The sequence below is a fragment of the Malania oleifera genome, chromosome 11, assembly GCF_029873635.1.
Source record: "Malania oleifera isolate guangnan ecotype guangnan chromosome 11, ASM2987363v1, whole genome shotgun sequence".
NCBI classification, from domain to species: Eukaryota; Viridiplantae; Streptophyta; class Magnoliopsida; order Santalales; family Ximeniaceae; genus Malania; species Malania oleifera.
In genome coordinates this window covers 35283822-35303949 of record NC_080427.1, presented here as the reverse complement: position 1 = coordinate 35303949, position 20128 = coordinate 35283822, and the positions used below count along the sequence as shown (strand labels likewise).

At 35.9% G+C, this 20128-nt stretch overlaps 1 protein-coding gene across 4 annotated transcripts; it reads left to right on the top strand.

The window, feature by feature from the left end:
- Positions 1-732: 732 nt before the first annotated feature.
- Positions 733-19587, top strand: LOC131167311 (putative calcium-transporting ATPase 11, plasma membrane-type). 4 transcript variants are annotated; one of them, XM_058126068.1, is made up of 7 exons: positions 733-1190; positions 14310-14361; positions 14469-16402; positions 16496-16654; positions 17448-17619; positions 17691-17989; positions 19015-19587. In XM_058126068.1, exons 1-7 carry the CDS (start codon positions 1020-1022, stop codon positions 19321-19323), a joined length of 3096 nt encoding a protein of 1031 aa, XP_057982051.1. In that variant the 5' UTR covers positions 733-1019; the 3' UTR covers positions 19324-19587. The 4 variants fall into 4 exon arrangements, with proteins under 4 accessions (XP_057982051.1, XP_057982050.1, XP_057982053.1 ...); XM_058126067.1 differs by having other exon boundaries at positions 14310-14364; XM_058126070.1 differs by lacking the exon at positions 733-1190 and adding an exon at positions 11654-12108 and having other exon boundaries at positions 14310-14364.
- Positions 19588-20128: the final 541 nt, after the last annotated feature.

The following is a 20128-nucleotide window of genomic DNA, read 5'->3' as shown; positions in this document are numbered from 1 at the left end:
TAATTTTAGATTTCAAAATAATCACAAAAAAAGACAACTTGTTTACTAATTTTTAAAAATCTTTTATAAGTTAATATTTAGAATTAGGGATTTCGAAACTTGAATTTGTTTTTTTGTTTTGATTTAGAAAATAATCCACACAAATTAAAGTTTAAGATTTGAATTCTGTACTCCTACATGCAAAGTAATAGTTAGGAATATAAAAATTAGTAAAAGGATATTTTCTAATTTTTTTCATTTGAACATGGATAATTAAAAAAAAATGAAGTGTCATTTTCGTAATTATTTTAAAAATAAAAAATAAAATTATTTTTCACAAACAAATAGTGTCAAAACTATTTATTATTACTCCTTTATTACATATAAAGCACAAATTAAATAATTAATTTTTTAAAAATTAATTCTCGCAATTAAACATACCCTAATAATTTTTTAAAACAATGCAGGATATATATTTAAAATATTATTAAGATATATTTTTGATTTGGTTAACTATGATGAGTAAGATTGTCGAATCAAAATCAAATTAATAATTAGAAAACAAAAAAAATTGACCAAAAAATGATTAATTAATTTTTAAAAATTTGATTTTACATTTGGTTTGTAATATAAAAAAAATATATTCCCACTTATAGAAAAAGTACAAACTTCATTTTATATTTTACAAAAAAGGCACTATAAAATTATCTTATAAATTTTAAATATAAAATAAAAAAATTTATTTCCCTTTCTATTATTTTCACAAAAGGAACGTGGCGTGTAAGTTGTTTACTTACGAAATTAAAGTGATGCAACCGTCATTACTGATTGTCTGTACCGATAACGGTATGAAAGGAAAAACGGTAAGGAAAAAATAAAAGGGAGAAATCCACGGACCGGATTCGGATTTCGGGTGTTGCGATTTCTCTGACTCGCTCCGGTTCCACCCGCCGCCCCATATTTTCTGGTTCTCGCCACCTCTCTCTCTTTGCGAGCTAGAGAAAGATTGAGTGAAGTGAAGGATTAGCAGGCGATCGAGTATGGAAAATCTTCTGACGGAATTCGATGTTCCTGCGAAGAACTCCTCCACGGAAGCTCTGAAGCGATGGAGAAAGGCAGTCGCCATTGTCAAAAATCCACGAAGAAGGTTCCGCATGATCGCTGATCTCGCTAAGCGAGCCGAAGCGGAGAAGAAGAAACTCGAGATCAAGGTCTGTCTCTCTGCTCCTTCCTCGATCTCGTCTTCCGCTGCACGTAATATCGATCGCTCACTGTCCGTAAACAAAAAACAAGAAAAACGTAATAGTAGAAATTGAAAGTTCATGAATCAATCCTTCCTTTTTTCTACTTCGCATCCAAATGGAAGACTAGCGTAAATTTCACCACGCGCTTTAGTTTGTCCGTCTCAAACCATTTATTTCACATCTCTTCAAATCTTTCGTGTTGTCTGCAGAGTTTCATCATTCAGGCTTCAGCTCTCTCTTGCTCTTGGGTTCAATTTTTCATCTCTGCACATCTTTCGATCTTTACAATTCACGAAACTCATGTTTTACTGTGTGGTAGAGATTTTCCATGCACTTGCTCCTTTTCTTTTTCCCTTTCTATTTCTGGTGGAGCTATGACCTAATATATCCACAACAAACAAACAGACGTCAAACAAATTTTAAAATCAAATCAATAGAGTACAAGCATATATGTTTGAAACTTTACTTGATAAATTTTTTTTAATACGTTCTTGTTGTAAAATTAAATTTATCATAGAATTGAAACTTTATTAATTTTTTTTAAATATATGTTTTATGTGAAGTCGTAACAAACAAATTTTATTTTCTGATTTTTAGATAGGGATAAATGCATGGGAGTTAGGATGGTTAGCCGGATAGTTAAATTTGAGACGTAGATTTGAATTTGAATGAATTTGATTATATTTTATTATGTGGTTAAAAATCCTTAATCATCAATGATTCACAGTGTGTTACAAAACAGGTTAAAATTTTTTTTTTTCAATGGCGTTGTCCCCATATCTCGTCCATGAGCGAATAGGCCCAAGCCTCCACCTCATGGACTAAGGCTCAGAAAAATTTCTTATTAAAAAATCTTGCAATATTATTTTGGGTCGGATAATCAAATGAATCAAATATAATTAGATTCCACAAATTCTAACATTTGTCTCCCCAAGTGTATCCCACTAACATAATATGCCCCTTTTTTTTTTTATAATAAAAAATAAAAATATTTCTATTCTCAAACAATCTTAAAGATTGACATTTAAAGTTTAAGTAGGTTGAATAAGTAATTATTTTTCGAATGAAATGGGAACGGATCATTCAAGAAACATAAGAGAGAGAAGATTGAAGTTATTTACGAGGCCAAAAAAATAAATTTCTGAGAATGTAATCTCTCAATCTTACTCCTCCAAGAAAGCAATGACAAATTAAAATTTAAAATATTGACATTTAATTCGTCTTAAATGCATACATATCATTATAAGATTTTTAAAACTAAAAATAAAATGACATTTCATAAATATTTAAAAATTTTAAAAAGAAAATTTAATTTCTTTTAACTGGCCAGTGGCATCGATGGGGGATGATGCGTGGCCCTGACAACCCAAATAAAAAAAATTAAAAAGGGGGAGTGGGGAGAATTAAGTATTGGGCGGGTATAAATAATTGACATACGACAGAGACCTGTGAGAAAATGAAGGGTACACTGACGCACGCAAGCGAGCATCGACTTTAGTGTTCTTCATTATTTAAAGCTCTGCTTTTGACATTGTCGACAAGTGAGGAAATTTCCTGGAACCTTCCTATGATATGAATGTTCCCAACTGCTCTCATGACTCTCAAGCGCCTATGGAGAAAGTGAGATCGTCTTGGAGTGCTACCAAAATACAATACACTAAAAAACAGTGGAATATGTTGGACTGGTGGTTAGGACTTTGGAATAAAGATTGCCTGTTCCCCGTCTCACTCGCTTGGAAAATTGAGTCTCTGGACTTAGGGTTATAATATAAGATTATTATTTTTAATTAGTAGTAATTTTGTTGTTAGTGTATATTTATAACATATTGCTAATATATTAAATTATAGTAAAAATAATATTGTCAATTACGTTTAAAATTTTAATTTATTTAATGTTAATTTAATCCAGAATTAAAATATAATAACTAAGATGTATTTTTAAATATATTTTAAATAAATATTAGTATTTTTATATTTACAATTTTAATTAATAATTATATGAATTTTCTAATTAAAGTTTAAATAATTTCTGTTAACTAAAATAATATAATATTAATTTATTAAGTAACAATAATCTTGTTATTAATGTATATTTATAACACATTACCATCATATTAATTTATGTTAAAATATTATTAATAGTTAAATTAAGATTTTTAATTTATTAAATGTTAATTAAAATTATAGGTGGTTTTTTTTATTTATTCCATAATTTTATTATAATTTTACTAATAATTAATAGGTTATAATGCATAATAAAATAATAATTATGTTAACAGTTTTTTTTAATTAAAATTTAAATGTTTTTATTAAGTAAAAATAATATAATATTAGTTTTGATTAACAATAATCTTGTTCTTAATTTATATTCATAACGTATCATTATCATATTAATTTATGTTAAAATAATTTTATTAATTTAATTAATATTTATAAATTTTAATATTAATTTAAATTAATAGATGGTTCTTCTTCTTCATCCAAAATTAAATTATGTTTCATTAATAATTAATATATTATAATACATAGTAAAATAATATATGATTATCTTCTAATGTTTTTTTTAAATTATAAAATAATCACTAAATTTTCTTATATTTACAAAATTGACCTTACTTATGAACCGTATCACTTATAAGTGACCAAAAAGTTATTTTAGATTGCATATCAAAATTCACTTAAATAGTTTTCAAAAAAGTGGTTGAAAAAATACATTTTACAATAAGTGTTTGTTGGAGTACAAGTCAAACTCCACTTATTTGTAAAAGTGCTTATTTTAAGTGATAAGTGCTATAAATACTTTTTTTCTAAGCGCTCCCGAATGGGGCTTAGTAGGTCTTGTTTATTTCTAGTGGTAGATTCTTTTGAACTAATAGTAGCATGTGCCTTTTACATACATGTTGATTGTGAATTCTTCTCTTTTGATCCTCCTTAGCATCTGCCTTTCAAAACATCTGGTTGGGTGATTGGAATATGTAAGTTGGATTTGGGTTTGGTTCGAGTTCTGTTCAAAATTTACAAAAGTTTTAATTTAACATCTGAAATTTATATTTCTAAACCCAACCTAAAATTATATTTAAAATGAGAAACATTTATTTTTCTCTCACCTTGGATGACTGGGAAAAACTTCTTGATGGTGATGTGATGAGACTGAATTTGAATTAATCGAAAAGAAACTTACAAAATATTAGTGGTAAAGATTTTCTCTAGTGTGGTTTGTATTTCCATGACATCTAATTTTAAGAAAGTGTTAGCCTAATTTAGATGAAACTAAAAAATCGAAGTCAATATGTATAATTCATCTTTTATTCTCTTGGTGTGTTGTGTAAAGCCAGTAATGTATCATTGGCCGGAACACTGTTCTACATACAAGCTTAAGCTTGTATCTAAATTGGAGATTTGTATGAGTTTGTATTGGCATAAGTAGCCTACTAATATGCGACAAAAACAAACTAAAACCTTTATTTATATCTAGGGTGGAATGGATGAATGCATTTTTGGTACTGTACTTAATTAGTTAATTTAGAACTACCCCTATTTCATCATCCCTAATTCAGTTCACTTTTTTCTTGTTCTTCCTCCTGCTTGTAATGGCAACCTCCACATCTATGTGCATTAGATGTAAAATAATGATGGCTTGAATGTAAAATTACTTGATTTAGGGATGTGATGTCATAAGTAAGTTAATCTACATCAAGTTAGGTCGGGCCTCGCAAGCTATATGGGCATTGCTTTAGCTTAGCCTAGCTTGAACCCTTGAGCTCAACTTTAGGCTTAGCATTTAGGCAAGTCTATGACACCCAAATTAGACATGGATTTGTTCATTCAAGTTTTAAGTGAAAATGAGCAAAGTTTGAATTGCCCAACTCCTCTGTAACTGCATACTTAGGATCTATTGCGCCCTTAAGGAAAAGATGAATTAGATTATATCTTATTTCTGATATCAATGCTAATGTATTATGTATATATTTAAACTACTTATTGAGCTGGGTAGAGTTTAAAATCTTCATCTCATTTTCTCATTCAAAATACCCAAGGACTTAGTAAACAAGTAGTTGTAGAATTGGGTATATTAGAAGACCTAATTGCAATGGTCTGTCTTTTTCTATTTATAATATATGTCACTACTGACAATGACACCCTTACTAGTTTCTAGCTCATGCCACCAAAATAACAACACTCTCCCTTAAGTTGGAACATAGATATCATATGGTCCTAGTTTGTTACAAATAAATTCAACACAAGCTCCTCCCAATAATTTAGTTCGGAATTTAGACTTTATATGAGTGGTTGTAATGAGCTTTGGCACAAGTTTCTCCGCAACAAAGTGACAATCAATTTCAATGTATTTTATTTGCTTATGGAACAGTGAGTTGGAGGCAATATGAATAGTAGCACGATTATCTGGAAAACCAAGTTATTCCAACATGTTCATTAACTAAACAAGTTCACATGTAGTGTGAGCCATGACCATATATTCTGACTTGGCACCTGACGTGCCATCACAGTTTGTTTCTTACTCATCTAAGAAACCAAGTTACCACCAACAAAAGTATAGTACCTGGTGACCCAACCCAATATGTATTTGTTTACCCTAAATATAAGTTTGACCCTGATCTTGATATAAGAGACCTCTCCTAGGTGCATGGTATCTCAACATGTGAATTACTACATCCTAGTGACTTGTTCTCGGAATTGACTTATATCATTTGTTGCAAAAGATATATCCAATTGAGTGGCTATGAGATAGTTCAATTTTTCAACAAGTCTCCGATACCATCTAGGGTCGACCAATAAATCACCTATCTTTGGAATAAACTTGCTGTTAGGATCGATGAGTGTATGTTTCGATCCCCCTAGGCCCTAGTCTCATTTTTTTTTTTTTGGATAAATAATAAGTTTATTAATATAAAAAATGAACAACAAATACACAAGGAGTGTACATGGGGTAAACAAATCAAAAACAGAAATTACAAGAACCTAGTAAATCCAAAATAGAAGAAATGATTGGTTTCGTAAAGCAGCCAACAAATCCATCAAAGTTGTAAAGAAAAATAGCTTCAAGTCCGAAATGGATCTTTCCTTATCTTCAAAACACCTACTATTTCTCTCCCTCTAAAGACACCACAATAAACAATGAGGAACTATCAACCAAATAAACCCATTTCGATAATGACCAAATCTGCCTTGCCAACATGCTAGAAGTCTCACTACAGATTGCGACATAACCCAACTCACTCCAAACAAACCCAACACCATAACCCACAAGTCCATTGCAACCGGACAATGAATAAAAAGATGATCGACTGTCTCATTATTACACTTGCACATTTAGCACCAATCCAATATCCAAACCTTTCTTTTTCATAAATTGTCAATCGTTAAGCATTTCCCTAAAGCAACAGTCCAAATGAAAAAAGCTACTTTAAATGGAATTTTCTGTTTCCAAATACTTTTCCAAGGAAAGCCACAATCTTTCGAGCCCATTAAAATACCATAATAACCTTTAACCAAGAAGCCCTTCTCTCTATCAGATTTCTAGCACATCTTATCCTCACCGAACCCCTTCACCGATGCACCATATATGGTATCCATAAAACCAGTCAAGGCCTCTAATTCCCGAAGATGCATACCCCTAAAGAAACTTACATCCCAAACAAGACTCCATTATCAAACTTCATAAGCTCAGCCATGCTAGCTTCTTTATCTCGGAAAAATCTATACAAATCAGGATAGCTGACTGCAAGAGACGTCTCACCACACCAATGGTCTTGCCAAAATTTCACCTTAGACCTATTTCCAATATCATATAAAACGTGGCTAGAAAAAGAAAGCCATCCCCAACTAATATTTTTCCACAAGCTAACACCATGTGGACCATTAACAGGCCTAGTACACTAACCACCCCATTCACAGCCAAATTTCACCTCTATCACTTGCCTCCAAAAAGCAGCCTTCTCCATCCCAAATCTCCATTACCACTTCCCAAGCAAAGCTTCATTAAATTGTCTTACCTTACTTATCCCCAAACCACCCGAAGAAATGGGTGAGCAAACAATATCCCATTTAACCAAATGGAATTTTGGTTCATCACCAATGCCACCCCATAATAAATTCCTTTGAAGTTTCCCAATACGGTTAACCACAGCAGTATGAATACGAAATAAAGATAGAAAGTAAGTGAGTAAATTAGATAGAGTGCTTTTATTTAACGTGACTCTACCTCCCTTAGATAAGTACAAACGTTTCCACCCTGCTAACCTTTGTTCTATCTTCTCCAAAATTGAGTTCCATATTGTCTTATCCTTGAATTTGGCTCCCAAAGGAAGACCCAAATATTTCATAGGAAGATTACCTTGTTTACAGCCAAGGACGTGCAAGAATAAGTCAAAATTAAACACCGTACTAGCAGGAACCAAACTCTGACTTGCCCAAATTTATCTTTAAACTAGGGACCGCCTCAAACCACATAAGTATCACATGGAGAAACAAAATCTGATCCAGATCAGCGTCACAAAAAATTAGAGTATCATCCGCAAAGAGAAGATGAGACACCACCAAAGCTCTTCCCTCTATACGCCCCACACCAAAGCCTAAGATGTGACCATCAAGGACAACTTTATCCAACATTCTCCCCAGGGCTTCCATAACCAAGACAAACAACAAAGGAGACAATGAGTCACCTTGTCTCAACCCCCTAGAGCTCTCAAAAAACCCACAAGGAGTGCCATTTATCAAAATGGAGAAACAAAATGTAGATATACAAAAGAAAATCTACCGCCTCCATTTGGCAAAGAACCCACCCTATTCTAGTAATTGCATAAGAAAACCCTAATTTACATGATCAAAATCCTTCTCAACATCTAATTTGCAAAGTAGCCCTGGCACCCCAATTTTCAATCTACTATTAAGGCATTCATTAGCAATAAGTACAGGGTCAAGAATCTGCCTGTTCCTCACAAAAGCATTCTGTTAAATTGAAATTATATCTTCCATAACCGTGCGAAGTTTGGTGGCTAAGACCTTAGCAATGATCTTATGAACCCCCCCCCCCCCCCCCCCGCCCCAAACAAGACTAATAGGGCGAAAATATATTATTTCAATTGCTTCATTTTTTTAAGGAATGAGAGTGATGAAAGTAGCATTCATGATTTTCTCAAACTGGCCTTTAGCAAAAAAATGATGGAACATAGCCATAAGATCAGGTTTGAGAATCCCCTAACAAGCTTGGAAGAAAGCCATTGTAAATCCATCTGGTCCAGGTGATTTATCACCATTAAAATTTTGTATGACATCAAAAATTTTTGCCTCCTCAAATGGTCTATCTAGCCAATCTACATTATCATTGGATATTCTTGGAAATACTAAGACTTCTGGGAGTGATCGATTAACTTGTTGCTTAGAGTATAAATTCATGAAAAATTGAGTGATGTAATCAGCAATCATACCTTGATCGGAAGACAAGGCACCATCAACCACAAGGCTCTCAATACCATTATTTCTTCTATTAGAATTAGCCATTCTATGGAAAAATTTGGTATTTGCATCCCCCTCCTTCAAATGTAGCACCCTAGCCTCCAACTAATCTCTTCTAAAAGAGTGAGCTTTTTAATATTGGTGCGGAGAGTACCTTGCTCTAACTTTTCCTCAGCTGTTAAAGGATGAGTTTCCTCTCTAACATCCAAGTCATTCAATTTGTTCCAAAGTTGCTGTATCATAACAGTGACATTCTCAAATTCCGCCTCATTCCACTTTTTTAAATCCAACTTCAATGCTACCAATTTCTTAGCTAGTATGAAACCAGGATTTCCTTGGAATGAATAGGATGCCACCACTCCTTCACTTTATCAACAAAGTTCTCCACCCTCAACCACATATTATCAAAGCAAAAAGGAGTTCTACATCTCTGATGACTCCCCCCTCCAATAGAATTGGGTAGTGATTAGAAAAATTTTGGATAGCCTTCTCTATGAAAATTGAGTGAAGTGATCTGCCAAGAACGGAGACAAAAGAAACAGATCTATTCTAAATGTAGAGGAAGAATTGGACCAGGTGTAAAAGCCTCCTTCCATAGATATATCCATTAGCCCATGAAAAGAGATAAAATTCGAAAATTCATGCATAGCCCGAGTATAACTTACAGCCCCTAGTCTTTCTGATGGGAAGCGGATTATATTAAAATCACCTCCTGGGCACCATGGCGAATCCCACCAACTAATCAGCCCTATCAGCTCCTCCCACATTTTCCTACGCCTCTTGTTCAAATTTGGCCCATAAACACCTGTGAAAGCCCACTCAAATTGATCACCAACATTTTTAAATTTGCATGAAACAGAAAAATACCCCACAACTTCCTCCACCTTTTACACTACCCTTCAATCCCACATTAGGACGATACCTCCAAAAGCACCTTCTGAACCCAAGTTCAACCAATCTACATAAGGACAACTCCATATACTTCGGACAATTCCTTTAGTAATCCATTCAAGTTTAGTCTCTTGCAAACATACAATATCAGGTTTCCATGTACGCAACAAATTAGGAATCTGAAGCCTCTTCTCAACCTCATTCAATCCTCTGACATTCCAAGAAAGTATCTTCAAATTCATTTAGAAACAGAGAGAGCCCGCTCCTTATTAATTCCACTGCACCTAGATGAAGTAGAACCATAATTAATTGAACTGAATAAAACCTTTCAATTCTCTTAAACCTTTTGCACCAATTCTCTTCAAGTCACGTTCATTTTTTTTTCCAAAGTAGCCCTACAGTGTAATTCAGCCTCAATAGCCAACAAAAAAGTGCTTACTTGATTTTCCAAACCTTATAAGGACATGCCCAAAAATTTGTCAAACCCTTTAAATCTTCTTTGGAACCACTCGGAATAAGGCACTTCCCTCACTGGACTCTCCACATCCACAACTTAGTCAAGGGTAAAGAATAGGCTAGTGGTTCCACTGCTAAAGGTGATAAACCCCTCTCGTTAGGTAGCTTAGCAACCTCTGTATCATTATTCGAGGCCCAATCCTCCAAAATATTTGCAGGCTTCAACGGAACCAAGGACAATTGGTTTTGCTTTTCCAAGCCCTCTGTGACTTCACTAGGTGGCAAAGAAATTTGAATTGGAACCGCAACTCTTGTTCCATCTCACAACTCAAGCACCCATTGCTAAGAATTTCCCCACTTCCTGAAAATAATGCTGGAATGTTCTTAAAGAATCAATTGGATGTCTTACTACAAGTTTTCCTCACCATCAGATGTGTTTGCTGGCTCACTGACGTCGAGGCACTCTTTATCGGCCTCATCATAGCCTAAGTGCTCCATATTGGTCTCGTCGAAGCCTAAGAGCTCAATATCGGTCTCATCGGTGTCGATACTGTCAGTCCCGGTATCATCGGAAGATTTCATCGGCTGAGCTAGCATCAACACGTCATATTGCTTCAAATCGAGAACCACAACATCACCCTTTTTCGCTGAACTCCCCAAGGCTGAAGATGATGATTATGGATTCTGAGTCTTATTGTTTTGAAGGGCTTGTGTTGGTTTGGTCTGCCAGACTGAGCTGGGCTTCGGCTTGGGTATGGGCTTTGGCTTGAAGGGAGCTTTGGGCTTAAAACTTTTATTGTTTTCCTTGATTTTCTCTGTACAACCCACTTCCTGAGCTTAAGTAACTTTGGACCATATTACCTCCCATTCTCCATCCGACCCACTATGCAATCTAAGGCTTATATTCAGAGATACATAAGAGTTTGTGTTACCACTAACATTCTTAGTAATTTCCACCAAAACATTAGCCTTTGATTTTGCTTGTTCCTTCCCAGTACCCAAATCATGTATATTGTGGCTATGACCACCATCATCTCTCCGACCCCCCTCCACCGTAACCAACAGAAAAGTTTTGGGATTCTCCCCTATGGTTTTAAGTGCAGATTGGGATGTCTGATTGCTGGCTAATGTTTGTTTGCTGGCTAACGTCTCAGGAGCAATGGCATTCCGTAGATGAAATCCAAACCCTCTCCACCCACTGCCCAGTTTTCCTTCTAGCACCACTAGAAATCCTTTCCAATAGCCATGTATAAGTTCTGAGATCATTAGAAAACAACCATGTGCATTGGATCCCAACTACAAAATAAATACTTTCTCACCATCTCTGAATGTTCGTGCAAAACTATCAGGAATTACATTGAACATTAGCTATTCCACAATAGCTAGCAGACGTTTTGCACTCTCTTTGCCCATGCAAACTGATCGAAGAGAGTATTAATTTCGTTCAAAAATGCGTAACATGAAATAAGAATCACCCTACTCAACTGAGAATTCAAAAATCTTGGATTCTACTAAAAAGAAAATAGAACCCCCATTCTTGAGCATATATCAACCACTCTTAAGTTAATCTTCAAACTTTCTCAAAAAGCTGCAGTAACCTTCAGGATTATCGTCCTCCGTGGCCATGAAGGCCTTTCTTTTTTTTTCCTTTCTTCTTCCTGTTAGAACTGAGAACGCTGAAACGATGAGCCCGGAACGACGATGGGGAAGACCAAAGAATGATTCTTTTGGGGGCCGTCACCCTGCGACTGTGAATTGGAGAAAGCTCTGCCGTTTGCTCGAGGCAAATACCCTTCCCCCTACCAACCTAGTCTTCCTTTGCGATTGGGAAGCAGGAATATATGAGACCTCCTCCTTCAACCTTTGCTAAGATTTGTCAGCCTTAGACGGAGAAGAAGCTTTGAGCTTTCCACAGAAGCCAATAACAGCTGAGATGTCTGGCGAACTGGCGAAGCAGGCGGCAGAGGTTTGGCGAGAGATGAGGCCGCCAATTGTTGTAGGGCTCCGATGATGCTGGACTAACATAACTTGATTGCCATCTCCCCCTAGTCTCATATGAAAGGTCAATAAAATACTTCATTTGTGACATATGTGACTTGGATACTTTTTCGATCCCCCTAGTCATATGAAAGGTCATGAACATACTTCCTTTGTGACATATGTGATTTGGATACTTTTATACCTAAGAAGTATTTCAACAGTCCTAAATCTTTGGTATGAAAATTAGAAAAATGCTTGAGGAGCTAGATACCTCAAAGTCCTAAATACCATGATCATCATCATGTAATCACAGTATCATCCACACACATAATAAGCCGAATCCTACCAGATGTAGTATAACAGTAAAAATACAGAGTGATTTATTACACACCATTGGAGGGCAAGCTCAAGTACTACCACCATTGACTCGATCAAACCATGATTGGGGTGACTTCTTTATTGACCATACAATGATTTCTTGAGCCAACACACTAAGCTTGGCTCCCCCCTGAGGAGCAAACCTATGTGGTTGCTCCATATAGACCTCCTCATGAAGATCACAATGTAGGAAGGCTTTCTTCACATCTAATTGATGTGGGTGCTAGTAGTGGGTGGTGGTTGAGGAGATGAATAGCCTTTGGCAAGGTGGGCCTTCAAACTAGCCACACATTAATTTTCACGATATAGACCCACCGACAACCAACCAAACCAATTCCTAAGTATCATTATTGTGTAATGCATGCCTTCATCAATTGCAGTTTGCCATCTAGAATGGGCTCAAACTTCAGAAACAAATTTAGGAAGAGCAACATAAGATAAAAGTGCTAACAAAACAGTCATATAAGGGTGACAAAAAAATATAGCAAACGAAGTTATAGATTGGATGTTATATACACTTGACAGCTACAGGAAGACCAACATCTTGGGAAATGGGATCCGGCAGATGACTAGGCAGAGATATTAATCTAGACTTAGGAAGATTAGGTAGAGATAGGCAGATCAGTTGACATGTTGACAAGGCATGGCCTTGCTTAATAGTTTCTTGTAATGGCTGACTCACATGCTTTTGCCTGAAGGCAATTTCATGTGTTTTTAACATTTGGAAACATTCTAGCCATGCAATTGTAGACAGAGTTGGTTAGTGCTTTGTTGGCACATGCTGATAGCATCTAGCACAGCCTATGCAGTAGCAGCCGTCATCTGCTAACCCTCAATAGTTGGGGTGCTTGAAACACCAGGGAATTCGTGTGTGGGTGTTTTTGTAAGTTATTGAGCATCTTTCCTTGTCTTTAATAAAATATTAAGGTTGGTAGGTGTTGCTCCTGTGAATTGCTTGGCTTGTATGCATGCTATACTGACTCTATAATTGCAAGATAATAAACCAATGAATTTGATTGTGAGATATTAGCTGAACCAAGTGAAGTGAGGGTTGGTGTCATTACAGTGGGTCAAGTTTTGTTGAAATTTAGACCCCATGACGATAAGCATAATGCATGTTTTGGCTATAATTGATCCCTTTATTGTGGATGCAATAATGGAACTTGAAATATGTTTTTCGAGAATGGCAAACTATAGGTATATAATCCTATGCTGCAAATGGTGAAAAATTTAAAAGGTTTTGTATACTGATAAACTTCTTTTTATGAAAAATATGGATAATAATCATGACTCATGCATTATGCTTATAGCCAGAACATATAACAGTTAGCATCATTATCCTCAAAATTTTATATTTTCTACCAATATTGGAGTGGTGATAATATAATAATATAAAGGTACTCCAAAGTTCATGGGCCCCTCTTAGTCTCCATGGAACTCTGACACAGCGAATAAGCTTTTTACTGAGCTGGTCTCATATATCCTAGCATTGCCAAATTCATCTAGTATATTCCCAGATCTTGTGTGATTTTGAGACTATATTCTTTTCATTTGTTTACCTTATAGATGTTGGCATCTTGGTCTGCACACACACATTCCATTTTTGAAAGAAACAATGATTACATTGGTCACGAATGATGGGAGCTTTGTTTTCTCATTTCGTGAATACACCTTAATATATTATGAACTCAAGAATTCATCACCTAAAATTTCATTAAATACACCTCCTACGGGTACCCTTGGAAGTTAAGATACCTTTAGACATCATAGGCAATCTAAATTTTAAGCTTTTAATATTGGGATAATTCTTGATCTTTCTTTCCTTATGCTATGGTTGTGTTGGTTTTTAAGTTCCCTTATGCTGCGAGCTCCTTTGGCCTTTATCGTGCCCTTTTTTTTTACCAGGAGAAAATACGAGTTGCTCTCTATGTTCAGAAGGCAGCGCTGCAGTTTATTGGTGGTATACTTTTCTAAAATATTAGTTTACACAAAACACATTTCATCCTTTGCTCACAGTCCTCCACTCTTGTTTGTTTTATCAGTTCCGATTGTCTTCTTGTGCAGCTGGTGGTCAACCTGAATTCAAGCTCTCAAAGGAGATTCAAGAAGCAGGCTTTGGTATTGACCCTACTGAACTTGCCTCAGTTCATGTGCATGATATTAAGAAATTGAAAATTCATGGGGGAGTTGAAGGACTCGCAAGAAAAGTTTGTGTGTCACTGAATAATGGTGTCAGCTCAGATGACATTCCTTCCAGGCAAAAGATCTATGGCTTTAACCATTATACTGAGAAGCCTCCCAGAAATTTTTTGATGTTTGTGTGGGAAGCACTGCTTGATTTAACATTAATTATCCTTATGATTTGCGCTGTGGCTTCTGTAGGGGTAGGGATTGCCACTGAAGGTTGGCCAAAGGGAATATATGATGGCCTGGGGATCTTATTGAGTATATTCCTGGTAGTGATGGTTACTTCAATTAGTGACTATAAACAGTTCTTGCAATTTCAGGATCTGGATAAGGAGAAAAAAAAGATTTTTGTTCATGTCACTAGAGATGGATATCGACAGAAAGTCTCCATTTATGACTTGGTTGTTGGAGATGTTGTTCATTTATCTACAGGGGACCTAGTTCCAGCTGATGGGGTTTTTATATCAGGATACAGCTTTTTGATTGATGAGTCAAGCTTGTCAGGTGAGAGTGAACCTGTAAATATATGTGAGGAAAGACCTTTTCTTCTTTCTGGAACCAAGGTGCAAGATGGATCTGGAAAGATGCTGGTGACTGCAGTTGGTATGAGTACTGAATGGGGAAAGTTGATGGAGACTCTGAGTGAAGGGGGAGTAGATGAGACTCCACTGCAGGTGAAACTGAATGGTGTTGCCACAGTTATTGGTAAGATTGGTTTGGCTTTTGCTGTGCTGACTTTTTTGGTGTTGACCATGAGGTTTTTGGTGGAGAAAAAAAGCCACAATGCGCTCACAGAGTGGTCTTCTAGTGATGCATTGAAGCTTTTGAACTACTTTGCTATTGCGGTGACTATAATTGTTGTTGCAGTTCCTGAAGGATTACCATTGGCAGTGACACTGAGCCTTGCATTTGCAATGAAGAAATTAATGAATGAAAGGGCACTTGTGCGACGTCTCTCTGCTTGTGAGACAATGGGTTCTGCTAATTGCATTTGCACAGACAAGACAGGGACATTGACGACAAACCATATGGTTGTCAACAAGATTTGGATCTGCAGAAAATCTAATGATATAAATGGTAAAAAGAGCGAAAACGTTTTGAAATCTAGAGTAACTGAAAAAGCTTTAAGTATCCTTTTGCAGGCTATATTTCATAATACTAGTTCTGAGGTGGTCAAGGATAAAGATGGAAAGAATTGCATTTTAGGAACACCGACTGAATCAGCCTTGTTAGAATTTGGATTGCTTTTGAGTGGTGATTTTGACACCCAGCACCGGGAGTCTATGATTGTCAATATTGAACCTTTCAATTCTGTCAGGAAAAAGATGTCTGTGCTTGTCACTATTCCTTGTGGCGGGTTCCGAGCATTTTGCAAGGGTGCATCAGAAATAGTCCTAAGAATGTGTGACAAGGTCATTGAGAAGAATGGGGAATCTGTGCCTCTATCACAAGAAGATGCAAGGAATGTTGCTGATGTCATTGATGGCTTTGCTTCTGAAGCTTTGAGAACACTCTGCTTGGCTTTCAAAGATATAGATGACACTTCCAGTGACAGCATACCTGGTGATGGGTATACATTGATTGCAGTTGTTGGAATTAAGGATCCAGTGCGCCCTGGTGTCGGTGATGCTGTTCGAAATTGTTTAGCAGCTGGAATTACTGTGCGTATGGTTACAGGTGACAACATAAACACAGCTAAAGCCATAGCAAAAGAATGTGGCATACTCACAGTGGATGGTTTGGCCATAGAAGGACCAGAATTTCGCAGCAAGACTCGAGAAGAGATGAAAGAGCTAATACCAAAAATTCAGGTTTGCGGTTGATTCATCAAAGTTCAAATTAACTTTTAATCAACTCCTACTGGAAGTTGCACAAAATTTAAAAAGTTCTTGTCATGGATGTAGGTCATTGCCCGTTCATCACCTTCAGACAAGCACACCTTGGTTACCCACTTGAGGAATACATTAGGAGAAGTTGTTGCTGTCACTGGTGATGGGACCAATGATGCTCCTGCGTTACATGAGGCAGACATTGGACTTGCTATGGGTATATCAGGAACGGAGGTTTGTATAATTCGTACTTGTATTAGTGACTCGGCCTGGCTTTGACATAATGCTGTTTATTTGCTTCTCCTAGCTAAGTAGCTATGTTGCACATATCTTCTCAAGTTAGTTGATATTGGAGGCTAACTTCTACTGCTTTCAATATCCTTACATACTCATATGGAAGACTACAGTTGATCACACTACAAAGTTTCACCAGATAATAAATCCATTATCTGCTATTTAACAGGGATGTTTTTAAATTAGGAAGTGGCTTTTAACCTTATATATAAATTGGCAGTCTTAGCTTAGAATATAGCAAAAAAGTAAGCATTTAGCTGATGATCCTCATAGAATTCGTAGTGAAATTATTATTAATTTATTTATTATTATTTTTTTAGGGTGAGATAACCTATGCTGTGGAAGCAACTAATAAAACAATTATTCAAAGCTACAACCAATTATCAATGTTTTTACAGTGCTTCCATTTGTCTATGTCATTTCGTGTTCAGGAACATGTTAAAATGCAGTCAGTGAGCACGAGTTGGCCTTTATCAAATACTGCTAACTGGAAGTTTCTGAATATGATTAATTTCTTCTGCTTTGATTTTTGGACTTTGAAGAGTATGGACCCATATTGTTGCGCACAACTTCACATTATTCTTTTTTTTGAAATGATGGTGTAACTTCACATTATTCTTGATGCTACCTTTTCTTCTGCTTTGATTTCTGGACATTGAAGAGTATGGACCCGTATTGTTGTGCACAACTTCACATTATTCTTGATACTGCTTCTCATGGATTCAATCTACAGGTTGCAAAAGAAAATGCTGACGTCATCATATTGGATGACAATTTCACAACCATTGTAAATGTAGCCAAATGGGGGCGTGCAGTATATATAAACATTCAAAAGTTTGTGCAATTCCAGTTAACGGTCAACATAGTTGCTCTCATGATAAACTTTATTTCTGCGTGCGTCTCAGGTACATTGGTTCATGAAGCTAATTTTCCCTTTCGTGCAACACCAATATATAATCTTCTAAGTGCCTTTCAGGATCTACTCCCCTAACGGCTGTGCAGTTACTATGGGTGAACATGATTATGGACACCCTAGGTGCACTGGCACTGGCTACAGAACCTCCAAATGATGGACTGATGAAAAGGCCTCCTGTTAGAAGGGGTGTTAGTTTCATCACGAAGGCCATGTGGAGAAATATCATTGGTCAGAGTATCTTTCAATTGGCTGTCCTAGGAGTGTTCAATTTTGCTGGGAAGCAGCTTTTAAGACTAAACGATTCAGATGCTACTGACATTCTCAATACTTTTATATTCAATACTTTTGTGTTTTGCCAGGTATTTCTTTTCCTTGAGCTTTGTTTCTGTAAGTATAAATAATATTCTCATTTCCTCGTAGCATCTGCACCTTTTTTGATCTAATAATTTTTCTACATGTTTCTAGATTTTTTTATTTTTTTTTTTGCTCCATTTAGCATCATAAGTTGGATATATCAATAAACCACATTGACCCAATAAACATCAACTTACTATAGACTTTAGAAATGTGAAACAAATCCCCATTAATTATGGTCTATGTATATTTGAAGGGCTTTGTGTTTAAAGCTATTTATTTGAACTTTGTCAAATTGAGATTCATTGAAACTTTAAAATTTGTGGACTCAAGCATGGCAAAGGTTAATAACCAATTTTTTTTCCTCACCAAGGGGATTGGATCCCCAGACGAACCATTGGGCCAAAACCTGGGTTCGGTTAATGACAGATTAACTCAAGAAAATTCATCAACATCAAAGTACTATGCCAGAAATGCATAATGCCACACATGGATGGACAGATCGATATTAACGAGAAATTGCATTTGAGGAATCAAGTTTTATATAATATCATCTAAGAAACCCACATATCGAATTCACGATGCTGTCTAAAGCTTATGATGAAGGAGAAACTTGGGATAAAGCAGCAGAAATCTGACACTGAACTTGCAATACAACCTGACACATACTTTAAAATTTATCACGACTGTTATGACCATACTCCATTCAAAAACTCCTGCTGTCACTGTCACAGACAACCTTGCTGTCTGTTGAACATATCTACCTTCTAAGAAAAAATCTGCTTTTCAATATTTAGAGGGAAGGAAAAAGGAAATTATTGGTCCTCCTTTCTCAGTTGAACTATATTGACATATTCGTCTACACAGTATGCGTTAATTCATAAGAATAGAAAAAAGAGAATACCTGAAGTGTTTGTTTTCTTCTCCTCTCCCAAGCAATGTCAAAAACTGACAAAAGCTTTGATTCTCAAGCAGAAAATTCCAATGATTAGACTATAATGGTTCTTTCCTTTTGGTTTTTGTTCTTCAGGTGTTCAATGAGATAAACAGCCGTGAGATCGAGAAGATCAACATTTTTCGTGGCATGTTTGACAGTTGGATATTCATAGGCATCATATCCTTGACCATTGCATTCCAAGTTATTATAGTTGAGTTTCTAGGAGATTTTGCAAGCACTGTGCCACTAAGTTGGCAACTATGGCTGCTCAGCGTCTTACTTGGATCAGTCAGCTTGCTTGTTGCTGTGTTCCTCAAGCTCAAGTACATCCCTGTTGAAAAAGAAACTGTAAAGCACCATGATGGCTATGTTGCATTACCTAGCGGACCAGAACGTGCATGAAAGAGAAGGAAAGGGTTACTGCAGTCGTTATGTTCTGAAGCAGCTTCAAGGTGGATGGTTTTTGACAATTGTCAGTTTCCATTTTTACAAGCTAGCAGTTCTTGAAGAAAAGCAAAGATAGTGTAGGTTAGAAAAATAGAATGAAGTAACAGAGACATAAGTTTATGGTATCTACTCTTAACAAGCATTTTGATATTGGTCTTTGAGCACAGTATACAGTTTAAAAGAAAAAATTCTATTGGCTATTGAAGCCACTCTTTCCCAGAAGCTGCTTTTGATCATATGGTGAACTGTGATTGTTCTGGCAACCATTTTTATTTTCTAAAAGCACAAAATGCACAGAACTCCCTTCAGGTTTAGGAAAAAGATGCAGATTTTTCTTGAAAATTTAAAAATTTCTTGAGGTTTAACAAAAATATGACAACCTCCTATAAGATTTCAAAAATTTCACTGACCTTTCTTGATATTTGATTTTTAGTATATGCCTATATCTTTCTCTAGGTTTGCCTTTCGTCAACTATCAGGAAATGTTAGCATATTTTTTCAAACTTCAATAGGTCAATGCCTTCTGCTCTCTCTAAAATTTTCAAACACTTTCCTACACTATTAAGAGGCCTGGTGTGTACTTATTTTTAGGTTTTCTTAAATGAACTAAAAAAGAGATTTAAGCAGCAGAAATCAGAGTAGGCATGGGAAAAAACCCTGCAGAAAATGTTTTCAAAAAATGTATGGATGTGGTTTGTTCGTGGATATTGTTAATGATTTCAATATTTGCAAAGGAAATCCTAAATCGGAACGCTGTGAT

Bases quoted from the DNA above. Each gene is read 5' to 3' on its own strand.
- LOC131167311 (XM_058126067.1), top strand. From the start codon at position 1,020: ATGGAAAATCTTCTGACGGAATTCGATGTTCCTGCGAAGAACTCCTCC. The intron at 14,365-14,468 runs GTATACTTTTCT...CTTCTTGTGCAG, and splicing joins AGCGCTGCAGTTTATTGGTG to CTGGTGGTCAACCTGAATTC. The intron at 16,403-16,495 runs GTTTGCGGTTGA...TCATGGATGTAG, and splicing joins AGCTAATACCAAAAATTCAG to GTCATTGCCCGTTCATCACC.